General features: G+C 42.8%; 1 protein-coding gene across 8 annotated transcripts in view; it reads left to right on the top strand.

The window, feature by feature from the left end:
• The window catches only part of SYT16 (synaptotagmin 16), a 119,801-nt gene that overhangs the window by 87,439 nt on the left and 12,935 nt on the right, over positions 1 to 19,427 (top strand). For all 8 annotated transcript variants that reach the window (XM_071809746.1, XM_071809748.1, XM_071809745.1 and 5 more), the window contains 3 exons: positions 5,737 to 5,972; positions 9,909 to 10,352; positions 11,417 to 11,606. In XM_071809746.1, the coding sequence (XP_071665847.1) occupies positions 5,737 to 5,972; positions 9,909 to 10,352; positions 11,417 to 11,606 (870 nt within the window). The remainder of the gene's footprint in view (positions 1 to 5,736; positions 5,973 to 9,908; positions 10,353 to 11,416; positions 11,607 to 19,427) is intronic.

Below are 19,427 nucleotides of genomic sequence, written 5' to 3'. Positions count from 1 at the left end.
CCTAAAATTTACAAGCCATTTTTGTTTAGATTTGTTGTAATTAGATAATGATTCTGCTCCTCTGAGGCTCTTTGAGGAAGTTTTTTAGCACTTTTTGGTGGCTGATCTCAAAACAACCAAGGGCAGAAGCACTGCTTGATCTCCATGTGTCTGTTTTGGGTCAGTGCAAGGGAGCCTGTGGTGCCAGGGTACTGCAGAGTGGTTTGGAACTGGGGCTGTGGCAAGGGCCAGGCAAGAGGTTTGCTGCTGTATGAGGACAAATATGCCTCAGTCCCACTAACTCATATCTCTGCTGCTGTTGCTGTCTTTCAGGCAGAGGGCTTTGAAAATCAGTCCTAGTAGCTAGGAGGATTTCAAGTCCAGAAGCACCTAGATCCATCCTGAAATCCTTTCCTCCTCTGGATCATATTTAAACAGGTTCTTAACTTTCAGCTTATATGGTCTAGAAGAAGGGATCAAATTCCTTTCATTTTGGAAAATCACAAAGAAAAGACATACTTATTTCTTGTAAAAGCACAGTGATACATTACAGTCCATGGAGAAGACATCACCTCAGTCAGCACAGGTAACAGGCACACATTAACTCTTCATCTCGGTGTTTCTTGCTGATCAATGAACTGTGTAGTGTTAATATAGCAAGACCTACCAGGCTTCATCCTTTAACTCTGGCAGCATGGTTTAGGAACTGATGAAGCCTCTCAGGACATTTCTTTAGCACATCGTAATGCTTCATAGAACTGAGAGATTGAAAAAGAAGAAATATACTGTAGGTCAACCAGGCCGTTTACCTGCCAAAGTGAGGGGCCACTACACAGAATTTTCCAGCCTGATTTTTGGTATTTGATGTGCTGAGTTTTTCTTTTATCTTTGGGGAGATGCTTCCATATCCCAGTACCTGTTAGAGTTCTATTTGGAGGTGATACTCATCCTTTCATCTGACAAAAGTCTCGTTTTTTTTCGTAGCCAGTTCTCTAACCTTGAATACAGACTTTCCTGATTTGTTTCTGTTCCCCGGTATTTGCCTTGTCTCCTTCTCAGCTTGTGGGCACATGTGACACAACTGGGAAAGGTTGGGGACAGGACTGAAAAAAAATAGCACTCTTTTAGTGTACAGTGCTATCTGCCCTTAATTTTAGAATTGGTTGCTATTGCTCTGCAGGGACTCCTGTCTAATTAAAGTTCAGATAGTTAGATAATGCTGTCTCAACATATATCCCTGATGCTGTGCTGTTTATTCACATCAGGTATTCATAAGACAGTTGACATTTTCTTCCTTAAAGATCTCTCAGATAAATTACAGGCGTTTTACTGCTCTGACCTTTTCCTTTACATGAAGAACTTCTGTTTTGACCATTTTTTTGGTGAATGTAATGTTAGAATGGATGTAATTGAAGAGGTATCGTTGTTCTAGTCTGTATATTTGGGCTATTACCTGTAATGATCCTCTAACACTGGTATTTATAAGTTATTATCTCTTACCAAACTACTTGAAATTTAAAGAAAAAGCCAGACTGTTTCACTAAATGGCTTTGGTGAATCATCTTTTCCTTTCCTTCCCCTGAATACTACATTTGCTTTCCTAACACATTCATTTTGTGCCTAAGTCTTAGAGAGATGGCTTGCTCTGTTAATATATTTCTGGAGTTCTCCTGTTATGAATAGCTTTTTATGGCTTTAATGTAGTTTTTGAAAATTCCTCTATTATTGATCTAGATATTATCCCAGCAGGAGTCAAAACCACAAGACAATTGTGTGAGGATAATTCCTTACTACCGTAGCATTTTATTCTGAAAGCCTGCTGTGTGGTGTGTGCTTTGATGGATGACCCACTGTTTAAAATGTGGATTAGACATTGGCTTGCTAATTAAATGCCTTAAGGAGCGCCTGTTACCCATTCAGTCTCAGTAAATTTGTGAAATTTCTATTTTATTTCTTGCTTACATTCTTATGTTTACTTCTTTCTGTTTTCTGACTTCATAGAGAAGCGTGGGAGTAATGTCAAAAAATCAAATTACTTTCTACCCTCATTCAAGAGTTTCAGCTCAGGTCAGAGGTCAGACAATGAGGGCTCTTGATTTCAGGACTAGGTCTGCCAGATGGAAGGATGAGGAGAAATGGTGGGTTTTGCATTTCAGAATGCAAAGGGAGTGAGAAGAGCACTTACCTGGAATTTGAGAGATCTGAATTTGGATCCCTCTTTCCTCCTGAAGGACCATCTCCCATGTCCCAGAAGAGAACCATAATTATGAATCTGTGAGGTGCTCTCAGACTTCTCTGTTGAAGTGCCTGTACTTGAAGCATTTTACTGGGAGGGAAAATGTGAGACTATTCATAGTTGAAGAAAGGGGATGAAGTTATTCTACTAATGTCTGAGCTGTTAAATTGGAAGAGCGGCCAAGGAGAGGGGCAAGGACTTCTGCACACCTCCAGGAAATGTTTCCTGAGTATAATCCCCATTCCTCTTGTTGGGTTGTTTTTGTTTGCTTGTGTGTTTGTTTGTGGTTTTTTGTTGTTGTTGTGTTTGTTTGTGTTTTTTTGTTTGTTTGGTTAGGGTTTTTTTAGTGAAGCAGGTATGAACCAGAAACAGCATATTTACTGCTAAGGCCAAACGTAGAATTTCTTCTACTGAGAAAGATCTGGGCTTTTTGTTCTAGACAGAGGAATGTGTAGAGAATCACAGAATGTCTTAAGCTGCAAGGGACCTTTAAAGATCACCTAATCCAAGCCTACTGCCATGATCAGGTTGCTCAAAGCCTCATCAAACCTGACTTTGAACACTTCCAGTGATGCGGCATCCACAACTTCTATAGGAAACTTGTTCCAGTATCTCACCACCTCACAGTAAAGAGTTTCTTCTTTATATCCAATCTGAATCTACTCTCTTTCAGTTTGAAACCATTACCCCTTGCCCTGTCACTACAGACCCTGGTTAAAAAGTCTCTTTTCCTATTTCATAAGAAAGCCCCCCTTAAGTATCGAAAAGTAGCAATAAGGTCTTCCCAACATCTTGTCTTCTACAGGCTGGACAATCCCAACTCTTTCAGCCTTTTTTCACAGACGAGGTGTTCCAGCTCTCTGACCATTTTCATGGCCCTTCTTTGGACCTGCTCTAGTAGGTCTTTGTCTGTCTTGTGCTGGAGGCCCCAGAGCTGGACACAGGACTCCAGGTCGGGTCTCACGAGAGCAGAGTAGAGGGGCAGAATCACCTCCCTTGACCCACTGGCCACGCTTCTTTTAATGAAGCCCAGGATGTGGTTGGCTTACTGGGCTGTAAGCACAAATTGCTGGCTCCTGTCCACTTTTTCATCCACCGATACCCTGAAGTCCTTCTCTGCAGGGCATATCTCAAACAATTCATCCCCATGTCTGTACTGATATTGGGGTTGCCCTGACCCAGGTGCAGGACCTCGCACTTGGCCTTGTTGAACTTCAGGAGGTTCACATTGACCCACTTCTCAAGCCTGTTGAAGTCCTTCTGGATGGCATCCCTTCCCTCAAGTGTATCAATTGCACCACTCAGCTTGATGTCATCTGCGAACTTGCTGAGGGTGCTCTCAATCCTACTGTGTGTGTCATTAATAAAGATATTGAGCAATACTGGTCCCACTATGGACCCCTGAGGGACACCACTTGTTACTGATCTCCATTTGGACATTGAGCCATTGACTGCAGCTCTTTCTATGAGACCTTGCAGCCACCTCCTTATCTATCACATAGTCCATCCATATCCATACCTCTATAATTTAGAGACCAGGATGTTGTGTGAGGCCATGTCAAAGGCCTTACAGAAGCCAAGTTAGAGGACATCTGTTGCTCTTCCCTTATCCACCAATGCAGTCACTCCATCATAGGTAGCCACCAGAGTAGGACTTGCCCTTGGTGACGCCACGTTGCCTGTGTCTAATCACCTCGCTGTCGTCCATATGCCTTGATATATCTTCCGGGAACATCTGTTCCATGACATTACTGGGAACAGTGGTGAGGCTGAACAGTAGTTTCCAGGGTCCTCCTTTTTACACTTTTAAAGAATGGATGTGAAGTTCCCCTTTTTCCAGTCACTGGGGGCTTTGTCTAACGGCCATGACTTTTCAAGTATGATGGAGAGTGGCTTAGCAACTACACGAGCCAGTTCTTTCAGGACCCTGGGGTGCATCTCATTAGGTCCCATGGACTTACGTATATTCAGGTCCCTCAGAGGGTCTCAAATCTGATCGTCTCCTGCAATGGGTGTGACTTCATTCCTCCATTCTCTGCCCTGAGATTCAGGGACTTGAGAGATGTGGGACAAAAAATTGCCAGTGAAAATGGAGGCAAAAAAGTTGTTGGGTACCTCAGCATTCTCCATGCCAGTTGTCACCAGGTTCTCTGCCTCATCAGATGGGCAATGAAAATATTGATTCATCTAAACAAAAGCAAACTAATAATTTTCTGTTAAACACAGTAGTTAATACTTTTTTTTTTTCAATAGATTTGAGTTTGAAATCAGATTTGAAGAAAAAGTTTGTTCTATAATAATGACCTTGTTGAGAACAAACCTGCAGGTTTGAGAACGAACAATCAGGTGGCCCTGCTTGGGTAGTGGGGTGTGGACAAGATGATCTGCAGAGGTCCCTTCCAATCTCAACTATCCTGTGAAACCTTTAAAGCCCAAATAGCTGTGTTTGCAAAGGAAGTCATTCAGTTTTCATTACCGTCACCAGCTGTCTGGAAGTGCAACTTTCTTTCACTGTAACTACTCGTTGCTTACTTGAAGGAAATGGAGGCAGAATCTAGCTCTTTGTGTTCCACAAGCAACACCTGACATCAGATGAATTAGGAGGAGGAAGGTCCATGGTTTTCTTTTAAAAGTGCTTGCAGAACACATTCAAGGCCAAATCGTGATGTTATTTTCTTCTGTGTCCCTGCACATGTAATTATCTGTGTCACTCCACCCAGAGAGCTCTCAGTGATGGCTTCAAGTAGAGAAATGTGCCCTGAGTTCAAAATAGAGACTTCAATAGCGCAGAGAAGAATCTGTGGTCTGAATCAGTGACGATCATTTTATTCTCATTAATGAACCTTACTTTAGGCACAGAGTGTGTAGGATCAGATGAGTTAAAACTAATAAAAACAGGCATGAAATGAGGAAACTCAGTTGCCTTTGGGACAATTTAGCCCAAACATTGGTTTTGGAGGTTCCTAGTTGGCTTGTGGGGCCGGTCATGCACACTCAAACTCTCGGGGATAGGTGGTAGGGTTGGTGACACTCCTTTATCTCCGTGAAACTCCTTTCCTCACCAGCACCATCACTTGTCCTTTCCTCTTCCTCCTCCTGCATAGAAGGAAATCGATGATACCTGTTCATCAGACCTAAACAGTACTTTTCTGTACTTTGCCTGAAGTGTGTTTTCATCGAGCAGTTGCTTTGGACCTTCAAATCAGCACTGAGGCACTTGAGTATCCCAAATGCTCCATTGATAATTGCATTTGGTGGTTAACTTCTTCAAGTAAAGGCAACTGCTTTCTCAGTTCAGGATGGGGTGAGAAACAGCCATGTCTGCTCCATCAAATGCTGATTTATACAGGATTTGCTATTTTATAAGTTCAGTGCTGCAGTACTCAGAAGTAGAAACTATCTCTTGCATACATGGAAGATAAAGGGAAAAAAAAAAGGAGAGAAAGGCACATTTTGGGAGGTAGAGGGGGAGCAATTTATTCTAATCCCTCTGAAATTATTTTCTTGCTGAAAATTGTTAGATCTGGATGGACTAAGCCAACTGAGTTACCAAGACAACCTATCCTGTCATGAAGATGACCATGTATCTGTTGATTCAAGAACAACAATTGATATTAGGGGTGCTGGGCAGCATAAAGGGCCTAGGATGGAGACCAGCATTGCCGATGGCGTTAGCCAGCAAGCCACAGAAGGACATTTGGAGATGGCATTTGAAGTCAATGATGCTACTGACAGCTCATCAGCTTGGAGCCCTGAGGTATGGTGAATTGTCATTTATTACACACGGTGCAAGCTTTTGAAGGATATTAGGGGCCAAAAAAAATGTCAGGGGAGAAATGAAGTCAAAAATTGATTAGCATAGTGCAAGATAATGGTATTGCTGTGTGCAAGAACATACACCTCTCTCTATGTGTTTCCCCTTTATGTTGTTTTTTACCTCTTGCTACTAACACTCATTCAGAGAAGCTCTTTTATTGCTTGATTTCCGACTGCAATCTCTGAACTGAAATTAGAACCATTAGCTGCCTGACAGCATTTACTATCATTTTGCAGTGGCCCAGGGCTTTGTTACTGGCTGTATGTGCAGGCTGTGTGTCTAGGGACGTGGTGCATGGTCACTGGATCAGATCTATGCCTCGTTTTCTGAGTAGCTTTTATGGCTTAGACAATGGGAAGCATCTGGGAAGCTGGAGGCAACTAGTGGGGGTGGCCCGTGACTTGGCCAAGTGACCATCACTCTGATCCCCATTGATACCAGGCATCCTTCCAGGGAAGGAGAGAACCTGAGAACTCCTCTGCTCTCCCTTAGTTCTGTACTTTTATTTTGAAGCCTCAAGAAAAAAGTACAGATTTTTAAAGGATTGTAAACACCTGATGACTTAGCACCCTCCTTTTCTCTTATAGTCATTCTACATGATGTGTTGATTTTCATTATTATTTTACCACAAGATTAAATTTCTGAAAAAAAATATCAGCCTGCATCAGACTTATTAAAAGAATGGCACAAAGGTCACATCTTCTGCCTGAGTTAAAGAGACTGTTTTTCAGCTGTGAAGTGAATACCTCCTTCACGCTCTGAGCAACAAGACTTTGAGGGAAAGGTTCGTTTCCTCAGCACACGATGCCTGCAGACAGTTAAGGAGATGGAAGGCAGCTTCTCGGTGCATATGCTCCAGCCCTAAGGAGTGATTTGAACAGCATTTTGTTTTGCTGCACAAACAGGTCCCACAAAATACTCCACAACACATGGGCACTCTGTGTGGCCGCAGCCCTGCTCTCTCTTTGCCGTGCGCCTCTGACACGCTGTTCGTCTGCCCATCTGAGGCTCATTTATATTTTTCCACATTTGATGTACATTGCCATGGTTCACACGTGCTGCAGTGTCTCCAGTGTCCTCTTATATTTCTTTGGAATACATCTCTCATTTTGCACCTAGTATCTACATTTTAAAACTGCAAAGAATGGTTATAGCATCAGGGGGCAGGTATGTCCAAGTCCCAGATTACTGTAAGCAGCTTCTCATCCAATGGTATTGTGTGGATTAATGAAAGACTTTTTATTGCAGGAACTAAATGTTCTGACATGCCAGAAATGTCCAAGCATGATTATGCTCCACTCAAAGGACCTCTTTAGAGAAAAAAAATGGTAATTTTACGCCCCTGCAGTGGAACCACAAGTACCATTTCAAGCCGTGTCCATAATTAGCTGCTCTTTCATATTTCTCTGGCAGAAATGGCCTTATTTTGCCTGGTGAAGTGGATATTGCCTGTCCTGAATGACCGGGTTAGACATACTGTATCAATCTTGGCTTGACATCTCAACAACTGTGCTGGGAAGAGGGAAAGAAAGAAATTCAGATTAAGTATCTAAACCCCACACTTCCCTTGGATTCCAGTTTAAGTGTCTGTATAACCAATGCATTCATAAAGGGCTCACAGCCATGGCTGAGCTCTGAAAGTCAAGGGGAATTCTGTCAATGATTTCTATAGAAAGAAGGTTGAGTGTCTGTAAGCTTTGTGTACTGAAAACCTGCACAGAGCTGTGTCCTAAGTAGCACAGTGCTCTCTGAAAAGGCCAGCCCATGAGGACTCTCAAGCTGGGTTGCCCATGGAAAAGTCACTTCTACAGTGTTTGGCACTTCTCTTTCCTTCTCTGCCTTCAGTTCATGCAGTTTTCTCTGCATTAGATGTAGGCACATCTATAGTAGCACAATTTGAGATTCTCTGAAATCTAGATCCTTTCTAGGATCTAGCTGTTCTGTCAAGAAAAAAGCCCAAAACAAAACACTGACCTTCAATGTGCTCTACACACTGCCAGGAGATGAGATACTCAGAGCTGCTGGGGCAGGAAGGTACCTCTTGGGTCTTCATCCAGTGGATCTGTGATGATGCACAGGAGTTTGCACTCTCCAGCTCAGGCATGGAGGTAAAAGCAAAGTTTTGCTACAAGCACTGTTGTCTCCACGCTTTAGCAACAGTTCTCCTATGTGCCTCGATTCCATCTCCATAATAGCAAATACGCAGATGGAAGTGGGGAGGGATGAACATGTGGAGGGAAACATGGATCAAGCACAACCCCATTACGTTTCCTTCTTAAATATTATTCCATCAACTTGACAGAAATAACTTGACAGCTACACAGCAGCACTTACCATTTGCATAGCATCACGTTCTCTCCAGGCAACCTGGCCTGCCTTGTGATTTTGTCTTTGCAGCCTGCTGTTCCTACAGAAAGGCATTTTTATGGGCAACCAAGCCATTTGGTGTGCTGTCCGAGTGGAGATTTGTCTCTCTTTGCCATTATTTCTGCAAGACCTATGACAGGATGTCTCCCTCGCTAAAGTGCACACATGGACTTTTGTACTCACGTGCATGGATCCCTTAAACACCTGTGAAAATACAAAAAGCTGGAGCTTTGCATGTTGTGGCAGATGAATCTGAGCACTTGAAAAGTATATTGAGAGGAAGTAGGGATAAATTTTGAGGCTTGTCCGAGGTTTTGTATGAGACATATGCTGCCCTAGACACTTCTGAAAGGAATAACATCAGAAGTCCTGTGGCCCATCATCTGTAATCTGAACAATAAGATTCCTGTATTGAAAAGAAGTGTTACTTGAAGTGTGAAAGAAGATAAATGTTTGAGGAGGAGGGTGACTCAGACTGCTAGTGACAGGCCTTAATTCACCTTCTGGCTATTAACTGGAAATCTTTCCTGAGTACAGTGTATACTCTTGTTTAAATACAAATCATTGATCACTATAGCAACCCTCCCTTTATCACATGAAGCACATTCTAGCTCTAAGATAAAAAACGCTTTTGAGCAGAAACGCACACGCCCACTCATCAAAAGGTAAGGTGAGCATCTATGGTTTTTGTGTTGTTTTATCAAGATGATTTTTGTTTTAAAAGTAGGTAAAAGACTGTGTATGAATTGGTCTGTGCATGTTTTGATTCTTTATTTTGAATTTTTATTCTGAGTGTATTAGTATCCAAACTGAACAGAAGGAACAAATGCTTCTCTTGGGAGATTTCAAAAAGGAGTAAAGAATCAATATGTATTTTTAATCAGACTGGTTTTCTGTAGCTGTAGGAAAACCATTATAGGGTAGCATCTAGAAATGGAGTTTGCATTCTGCAAGAAATTCTGACATGGTGATTTCCCCTCACATCAATTTGAACAAAGTGCTTAATTTTAAAAAGTTTCAACAGAATGAAAGATCCAAAAATTTAGCAAGTTTGACTAAATTGTTTGATTTCAGTCATGTAAAAATATCCGTTTTGAAAAAATTCCGGTGTATCTTCAAACTAATAGATTGTTTTGTTTTTCAAATGAAGGAAGGCCAAAAGTTTTATAATGCCTCAAAACTGACATGAATGAGGTTTAAGAAAAATCCTTTGTTTAGTTTTCCCCTGTGTAGAATTTTACCAAATTACCAGTCCTACAAAACACTTAAATATTGATGAAACTTTTTTTTTGGAAGTGTTTCAACAAGTGCTGTTGCTTGCTAGATATTACATAAAATCAAGCAGTTAACTTGCACTCGCCTTTCAAGAAACAGTGGGATCCTTATTTTGCAGAGCAAGTGCCTACACTTGGAAGCACAAGCGAGAACGTTATTTTTCTTTAAACGCGGTTGGGATCACAGAGGCGCTTGAACTCCAATGAAGGTTTTACTTCTTCCTTCTCTTTGCAGGAACGTGATGAAGTGAACAGTGTCCCAGCTCATCATGGTGCTCACGAGCCTATCTGTAAATGTGGTGATCTAGATGTCATCTTCAACTATAAAGCCTCAAGTCAGAAGCTTGTAGTTACTATCTTGGAGGCCAGGGACATTCCAGACAAAGATCGCAGTGGTGTGAACATCTGGCAAGTGCACACGGTCCTGATGCCTAGCAAGAAACAGAGGGGTAAGACAAGTGTTCAGAGAGGACCCATCCCCATGTTCAAGGACAAAATTACCTTCAGTAAGCTGGAGCCAGAGGAGTTAAGCAGCCACGCCATTCGTTTCCGCCTCTACGCGGTGCAGAAGGTGATTGGAGAGAAGATGATGGGAGAGCAGTTGTTCTACCTGAGCAACATCAGCCAGGAAGGGGAAACGAAGGTGACATTGGTCTTGGAGCCCAGGAGTAATTTGAGTGTAAGTTTGATGAAAGAAATACGGAGTCTGTAAAATTGTTCGTCTAGTGAATGGAGACCAGCTGTACCTCATATCTTTCATTCAGAGCTGTTAGGATGGAACTGGTGGATCTGTCCTCCTGTCACTTATGAAGTTATGAGTAAGGGTAAGCACAGGGCCTGTCTTACCTACACAAAGCTGTGCCTTATTGACAATGGCTCAGCTAGCAAGCTTACACAAAATCGTGTAGATGTATTACATCTACACAAGTCAACAAATGCTGTGCTATGCAGAAAAATAGCTTACTCCCAGAACCGCCAAAGCTAATTACATCTTAATTTCAACAAGGACAGTAGTTCTTGTGTGCTGTTGTGTTGGTGGACCTGTATACACTACTGCCAGTGCAAGAACTACCTCATTTAGCACTAGCTATTATCTTGGGGATCTCTGCATTGTGTAGTTTCCATGTTACCAGATATCCTTAGTTATGTTCCTTTTCATGACAGATGGAAGTGGAGAGATGGGTTGTGTCAGGAGGAACTGGCTGTGCTGCTTCATAGTCTTCCATGCACATCACAGTAGTAGCCAGCTCTGGCTATGCCAGTCAGTTTGGGTAGGTGAGCTCTATCATGATTCATTGTCTACAAAAAACTCAGTGAGAGGTTGTGCACATGAAATTAATAAAGCATCATACTCCAAGTGAAGAAGGGTTAGAGAGAGCATCATGGTAGCAAAGAAAATACACAGTACATGGCCAAAACCCCCAAACTGCAAAATGCATTCCATCCAAAAGTCATTGTCAAGATTTACTGTGTATTTGAAGTAAAAGCATGTATTGTTGTCTCAGAGGCTTTGATCTACGCTAGTGAGAATACATTACACGGAGTTCCTCATCTTTAAAGAGGAAGTTCAGAGACATGTTTTGGTAAAAGTGATGCTCTGATTCCTCTGGTGCCCCATCATAATTCATTCTTAGTCACTGTCATCTCTAGAGAGAGATCTTACTAAACAGAGCTACAAGATATAGGTTAAGGGAAAAAGGTGGTGAATGTTCCGATGAGACTTTTGGTGTTTTTTCCCCACAGAGTGCAGACTCTCAGCTTAGTCTGTCAGCAATCTCTCACAGTGACAGTGCTTCTTCAACACAGTCCCTGTCGCATGGAGGAGTGCCAGAGCTGCTTGTGGGATTGTTGTACAATGCCACTACGGGTCGGCTGTCAGTGGAGATGATCAAAGGCAGTCATTTCCGAAACCTCGCAATTAATAGGCCACCTGGTAAGTACTTTTACTGCTATTAAATAACACTATTGAGTCAAAATTTGCTTTTTATTTTCTTCTTCAAGATATTCAATTATGTCATTTCTGAACTGGGTTTCCTTGCGGACTATCTGATTGAAAATTAAAAGCATTATTTCAAATACGTGTGCTGGTAAATTTTACGGTGTAATTGGAGGCAATTGTATGAAGACACAGCTCATGGGACAGTGATACCTGAATGTCTCTTTTATTGCATATACCTTTACAACATCTGATTATGGCAAAAATGCTATTATACCCAAAGCACAGAGTAATTCTCAGCAGATCCATAAAAAGAAAGAAGCGCTTTTCAAGTGATTATATGCTACCATGTGACCTACAGAGGCCCTGCCTAGTGCCATTAAGTGTTTCCCAGGGCTACACTTTGTTTAGTCCCCTTGCTGTGCTGCTGAGCACTAGGTGACCTGGTGCTTTGGGCCCTTTGGGGATCCTGCTGTTGTGAATTCTCTGCTGCCGCACAAGAAAATCTTCTGCAGAAAGACGATTTGAAAGTTGTTCTGGATTGCAACAGTTCAGTTCCCTGCATTTGATACCTTAAAGGAAAAAAATGTCTTACAGTTGTCTTACAGTGAGTTTAGTTAGAGTTTGAGCTATAGCTAGTCCTTGAGAAGGAAAGTGGATGGATGGTGCTGATGTCCATGGTGGAGATGGGGTCATGCAGCCATAGTGCCCGGTGTTCTCTGCTTTGCTGCTGGGATGCCTCACTCAGGGGTTGAATGTCAGCGCTGTAATGATCTCATATTGTCCTTTTACCTCCTGTCTGAAACCAGCAGCTAATGACAATGTGAAATAACATTTGTTTGTTGCTGTGTTTGCTTTTTGTGATGGGGTTGCCTCCCTGTCAGAAGTAATAACCTTTGACAGTTCCTTGCACTCGCTGGATTTGACATAGTATCTCCAGCTTGCAAAATGCTAAGATTGCTTTTGCAAGATGCTGTGGTCTTTGGCCCAGAGCTAGCAAAATATTTATATAGTATTTCAGTACATGGACATGAAAGCCTAAGTTTCCACTGAGCTATACTTCATAATATTACAGAAGTAATCTCTACCATCAGTCCCTTGAGAATTAAGGGCAAGTCTACGCAACAGTAAAACACATGACCCTGGTCTGTGTAGCCCTAGGTAGTCTTACCTTACCTGTGACAAGATAGGTCTTCATGTGAGTTGCTCAAAGACATGTTCTTGTTTGCATGTACATGTTTTATTCAAAGGTTTCAAGTTGGGATCTTTTGGTAGTTATAAGCAAGAATAGACTAAGGCAAGAGTCTTACCACATGGTCTAGCAAACAAGCTCGTCTGTATTTGTATATGCTGCACTGTAGATACATCCTAAAGTTTTATTCTTAGAAATTAAAGTAGTCCCAATATAGGTCCATTTTTTTGAAGTTATTTATGGCATGTGTTCACATATATACCTCTGTGGTTTTGGAGTTTTGTCTGTTACCTGCCTGAAGATGTGGATTATGCAGCACTTCTGTTCTTAAATCAGGCCTTGCATAAAGTTATCTTGTATCTGGCTAGGTAAGGCATCTGTAATGCCCCCTCTCTTTCCATAAATGAAATGTCTTCACTACACAGAACTCAAATAATTGCCTTCCAGCTTACTACCTGCACTACCATGAGCAAACTACCGACAGTGTTGGTAGGGTGTTTCTGGGTGCACGTTGTAATAGTTCTGTGTGTTGCAGTAAGCCGAGCAACCCTGTAACTCATCGTGTGTGTGTCCTGGGCCTCTGGTGGGATGGGGTTTGACAGGTTAGCTGTGTGTGCACAGGTTGGCTCTCAGCACGGAAAAGTTCAGCTGCCTTGATTAGACATCCCATTCAGCTTTTTAGCTACACGGGAGTGCAGTAGTGTGGTTGGCAGCATCTTTAAAGCTGATCAGCTTTTTGTGTTTATTGATGGGATGAGAACAGGAGCAGGACATGGGAAAAGAAGCCGTTCCTTGAGGGACCTTTCGTTGTAACTTCTGCCTGAATTTTCCATTTCTGCATTGGTAGGACTTCAGATGAACCCACTTTACTCAGTTTGATAAACTGGCCAAAGTTTTCTATCAGCCACCCAAACTAATAGTCCTGATGTTGTTTTATAACAGTTCTTCCATCCTTGCTGTTAATGCTATCTTGAGTTGTTTCTTCACATCCTTTCTGTATCCAGATCAACTTTAACATTGTCAGTCCTGTATTTCTCAGCGTTAGATCATTTCTTAGGTGATCACAGAAACCCATAAATGATTGCAGGCAAATTCTGAACTTATCAAAATCTGCTTCTATTATTCCACGTCACATTGTTGTGTCTGCATTCTGCATTGTTCTGCACCTACGAAGTTCCCAGTATTGTGGTGAGAAAAGGAAAACCCCAGTGAAGCAGAAACTGAAAGAAATCGAAAACAAGGAAGAAACCCAGCACCTCCCTCAGATGCTGGAGTGGCATTTCACTGATAACTCCTGCAGGCACTGCAGAGCAGTGCTGTGAGGTCCAATCGTTACTGTCTGAAACATGCTGGTGGCTGAATGAGATGCTCGATAAGTCCTTCAGTAGGTGAAAACTAAAACTGCTGTGTCCCTTTCTGAGGGTGAGTGAATAGCCCTTGTGTTTTCTCAGATGCGTCCTATCTGCAGTTCTGTTGTCTGAGGCTCAGAGGGAGTGATTTATTTCTTTAAAGTATCATGGGGATTTCAGACATAATAGTGCTCCGGGACACTTAAATGCTAAGCCTAAACTGCTTTTCAGGGCAGCTGTTTATGGTAAGAATGAGAGAAGTCAATGTGCAGAATCCATCTTCATTCCCAGCCCTGCATGCACAGAGCCTGTACGGTACCCATATGCGGTCCTGTTGCAGCCCAGTGGGTTTGTTCTTATCTGCTGCTGACAGCTGCAGCTATGGGGGATGACAGCAAATTCTCCAGCTGTGCTTTTTGCCCACCTTGACCCTCTTCTCTGCCACCTGTGATCCTGCACAGGTGAACTCAGCATCTCCTGCAGCGTGCGTGCTGTCTCCTTGGCATCCTTACACAGGGATTTCACTGTGTGCAGAAGAAACGATTGGACTGGGGCACTGGTGATTTTAGGTGTTAAAGACTGCAGAGGCTAAACCAGCTGGTTTTCTGGAGAGGGAAAGGAAGATTGTGCACATCTCAGTTTTTCCTGGGCACATCGTCTCCTTCACTGAAACCTTTGAACTGAGTCAGGTAATTATCAAAGTCATGAGTGCTTACATGGGTAATAATTGGGTTGGAAAACAGCTGGACAGCTTACAGAGACTTAAATCTTGCAGGCAATGTCTTCTCTTAAGGTCACGTATGTGTGATTTAAGGATAGTTTGATCAAGGATAAGTGTCCAGGTATTGTTCTGGGGAACATGCTGAATTATAGGCCTGAGTCCACAATCCCTGATCACACAAATAGATCCATTATCACTCAGAGCACTTAAGAACACTCAAGAGTATGGCTGCAGCATCGGACCATAAATTATCAGTGTGTGCCAAAAAAACCTCATGCAGAAAAGCATCTGCAGTTTTGCCAGACATGGACACCCTCAGTATTTTAGTGCTAATGGCTTGTGTGCTGTGCACCTCACTCTCTTTCGTTCTTGTAAAAATCATTAACCTGTGGTAGCATTTTGTAAGGGTTCCTATTTTAGTCTGTGGCATTGTGTGTTGTTAGAACAAAATCCAGTGTGTTTGCTTAAAGGATGTTTATTATTAAAATAAAAAAATAACAAAAGAAGCCTAAACCACTGGCAGACATGTCTTTAAAAATTTATGAGCAGTTACATTCTATGTATGGTTGTAGTGCCTTGGGATTGTAGTGATGGACCAGGAATCATCTGTGCTGGTCAGTGTATAAACATGCAACAGAGAGATGGTCTCTGCTCTCATGATGCTCTGCTGGATGCAGCTCTCACCCCTCTAATCCAGCCTTCCTTCTTTCCCCTTCTGCGTTTCTTTTGGGGTTTACATCTGTGTGTAATGTGATTTGAGAAGGATGGTTGCAAAGATATTCCCTTGCCTGAGAAAAGTCTTCAAAGCTTTTCAGGAGCTGCAGAATTAATCACACATAATAATTACATCCTTACATGATCATTATTATGCCAGCAGCATATTAACCCCATTAAACAAATACAATAGCATTAATTCTGGAAAAGACAGGAGGGAGAGAACAAGCTATCAGAATCCCTATTGGGAACAGGAGAAATTACTGAAGTAAAGACTTGTCGGAAAACAAACATCTACTTGAGCCACTGATAACAGCTCCAAGAAGTATAGAAGATGCTCCCATAGAAGAATTAGGATCCTTACACGATATTTCTTGCTCTGGTATCAGAGTACTTGAAAGCCATTAGTGGCTTTTATTTTATCAACTTGTTTGTGAGGGAAAGTAAGTTATTATCCCTGTTTCATTCCTGTAGAACTAAGGCACAGGTTAATTTATTTAATTGCTCCCAGTCAGACCAGGAAGCTGAATTTAAAAAAATGAACTTTTAACCTGCATGTCTTGCCCTGAACAGGGAACTTGCTTAAGCTCTTAAAGCTTTGTAATTCATACTTTCATCTCATGAGCAATAGAAGGGGGTTATGTACCAGGGCGAGCTGGGGCAGATTTGGTCTGGAGAGCTTGGTTAACAGCAGCAGAGCTGCTGGGCAGCTACTTGCTGCTGAGTACTTGCCAGTCAGTCACAGTAAGCTTGTACAAGACCACCTCTCCTTTTGCATCTTTTTCTTGCCCATCCTTAAATATAACTTGAGTAAACTTACAGTAAGATCAGATGAGGAGTTTTTGTTCAGGGTAGTGAAGAAGAGACCAGCTGCAAGAGGTCCCAGAGGATGTCTCAGGAATGAGCAGCTGGGCAGTGAGGTGGAAGATGAAGTGTGGATGAACATAAGGTATTGCATGGGGGTAGGGTTGGGATTCAAAGTTAATCTGGATGGACTCAGAGCCACTTGGGAGTGAAATATTAGGCTTATAGTAAATAGCTCCAGGAAAATGTCCACTCAAGGATCAGCAGTAGTAGTGGGGAACAAAATAAACAAACAAACAAAAAATTAAAGGTTAGAAGTATACAAAGGAAAAAATGAAAACTTGATATTTGACTCTAAATATACAGTCACCAGTGCAGTGAATACCACATACAGTTCTAGCTCCCTCCTTTCCAACATAATATGGCAGAACTGGAAAGATGTGGTGAGGAACGTTGGAGACAATCAGGGGGATGGGAACAGCTTCCAGCAAGCTGCAGCTGCATAGACTATGCTTCTATGATGCTATAGCAAAGAGAAATGGGGAAGATTTCATGGGGGGGCTGTGAAATCAGAAGTGTTGTTGAGAAAGTGAATTGGCAACAGTTATACCTTCTTTTTCCTGATACAAACTCAAAGGATTATAAAATGAAGCAAGGAGGTAGGAGGTCCTGAAGAGGAGACAGCTTTTCACTTACACTGTTGAGTTTCTCACTGCAGAACATTGTGGATGCTGAAAGTCCACTCGAGTTTGGTACAGGACAGGGCAAGTTCACAAATAAAGATCCACTGAGGACCATTAAATACAAAGACACTACCTTTAACTGAGGAAGTTCTTGAGTCACAAACTGCTGGAGATTAGGAGAGTATTTAGGAGAGAATCAGCACATGGCATGTTTGCCATACTTTCATAGACTTACTAAGGCATGAGGTATTGGGTACTGTTGAGTCGATGGACTGGCTTGGTGCAACTCTTCCCACCATGTGTGAGATCTGAGACTGATTAGGCTCAGAAAAGTGAGTTTCAGAATAATGGACTTTAAGGAGTGATTGTGAGACTTCTGTGGGGGATGTTCCACGATAATGAGATGTGCAGTGATAGCATATGGTTTTTCAGTAATATTTTCAATAGTTTTATATTTCTAAAAGGCCTGTGAAAAGTATAATCCATGTTACACTGGCTGAGTATAAAAATGAAGTTGTTTCTGACTCAAAGGAGTGCATTTGAAGTGGAATGCATGCTGATGCCTCTCCCATCCAGCATGAGCAAGAAATATTTTCTTTTCGCCCTCCCAAAGCAAGGAGAAAACAAAGCCGTTGCTTCAGGGTAGAACCCTCCTAATCCCAAATTTCAGTTGGAATTGAGTGTTTAGTGCACATCTGCAGTGACTCTACAAAGCGGTGCTTGCAGGAGGTCTGATGGCAGGCTATATAAAGCCATGCCAGTGGGCACCACTGCTGGAGGTGAGAAAAGTCAGGCTTAAGCACCTTTACCTGTTCTGTTGCTGAGAAGCTCTGCATTCATGGTTTCTGATGTGCTCTCAGTTGAAGTTCCCACCCCCTCTCTGAGGCAGCAGCAATACATAAAGCCCAATGTGTGTTGTGAGAAGTGTTGAAATGCCCTTGTTAGAGGATAATCATCCTGTGCATCTGGAGAAATGTCTGTGTTGTGCTTTAGCTGTGTAAGCCCAGACTAAAGCTGCACCTCCTCAGGGCTGGAGTGTGCATGGAGATAGTAATCTGGTTCTGCAGCCGGATGCATGTCCCAGGTGAGGGCTGGCACGGTTAAATGGGGTGGATGTGCAGTGTCGTGGCAGCAGAGGAGGATTGCCAAGGAGTTGAGCTCGGAGGCTCTCCGGAAGCAGCCTTACTTCCAAAGAGACCAGGACATCACTTCCAAGGCGGCCTTGCTCCTCTGCAGCCCATCTCCTTTCACAAAACAAGTCATAGATGCTGGCAGCTCCCTCCGCTCAGGCCGAACAGTGCTTCCAGGGGGCAGCAAGCTCCTCTTTGCCACATTTTAAACTAAAGGTGCTGCTGGTCTGTTCTCCGATGACTCACAGGTGGTGAAGGCTGCCAGATCCCAACCTCTCCCTTGCGTGGTCACTGCCAGCCATGGGAGAGGGGACCTGAGCAACAGACGCTCGGTGGAGTAGGGGAAAGAAAGTTGGCTCCTCAGCAACGTAGTAGGCAGCTCTCAGCTCTTGTAGAGTGGACCACAAGCTGCCTCTGGACTAATCCAGACTTTCACCACGTGAGTTTGGGAACAAAAACTTGGCTTTAATTCCCCTCCCTGCTCTTTTCCCAGTCCAGCTGCAGTGAGCCAGGCTCAGAGCATTCCTGCCCCACTTCTGGTTTGTTGGGGCGATGAAGCCAGGACTAATGAAGCAGTGATCTTCTGGGTCTCCAGCTGACACCTCGCGTTGAGCTGTGCTGTACAGAGTAGCAGAGAGTTGAGCTCTGGGGCTGCTTTGCCACTCGGTGCTGCCGTTTATTATGTCAGCCGGGAGTGTGGGCATGCCATCTGGGTGAAATTAAACTCTAGGCCCAAGGCTTTGTTTTACTGTGGGTGTTATTAGTCTGGATTGCAGCATGCTGACATGGTTATACGGCTTTTGGAAATGAGCTAGCTTGCCTGGAGCACGGGTGGGAAAAGTCTGTGTTGTACTCTGCAGTCCACAGACCCAAGGGGTCAGGAGTCTCTGGTTGCTTATTTCCTTTCTAAATATAATTTCAAGCAGGGGTTTGGACACTTGTATTGCAGTGTTTTTGCTCAGGGGTCAGCTTTATTAATAATGATGGAGCTTAGGGTTAATGAAAGCAGAATGCATGCTATGGTCCCTGCTCCAAAATTGGGAATGTATAAATTATGGTTGATTATTCCCCTGAGTTGTCATTATCAGTTATTTCCCTTAGAAGGATGATGACAGAAATAGGTCATTAGAAGAATCGCAGATAAACTGATTGCCTTTGCAGATGAGCTCTCAGGAGGTGTTTTATGGTTGTGGCAGTGTTGATGGAGACAGAGCAGTCTGCACAA

Source organism: Patagioenas fasciata, chromosome 5, assembly GCF_037038585.1.
Source record: "Patagioenas fasciata isolate bPatFas1 chromosome 5, bPatFas1.hap1, whole genome shotgun sequence".
Lineage (NCBI taxonomy): Eukaryota > Metazoa > Chordata > Aves > Columbiformes > Columbidae > Patagioenas > Patagioenas fasciata.
Note: the sequence above shows the minus strand (reverse complement) of the source record. Positions and strands in the feature narration are given on the sequence as shown.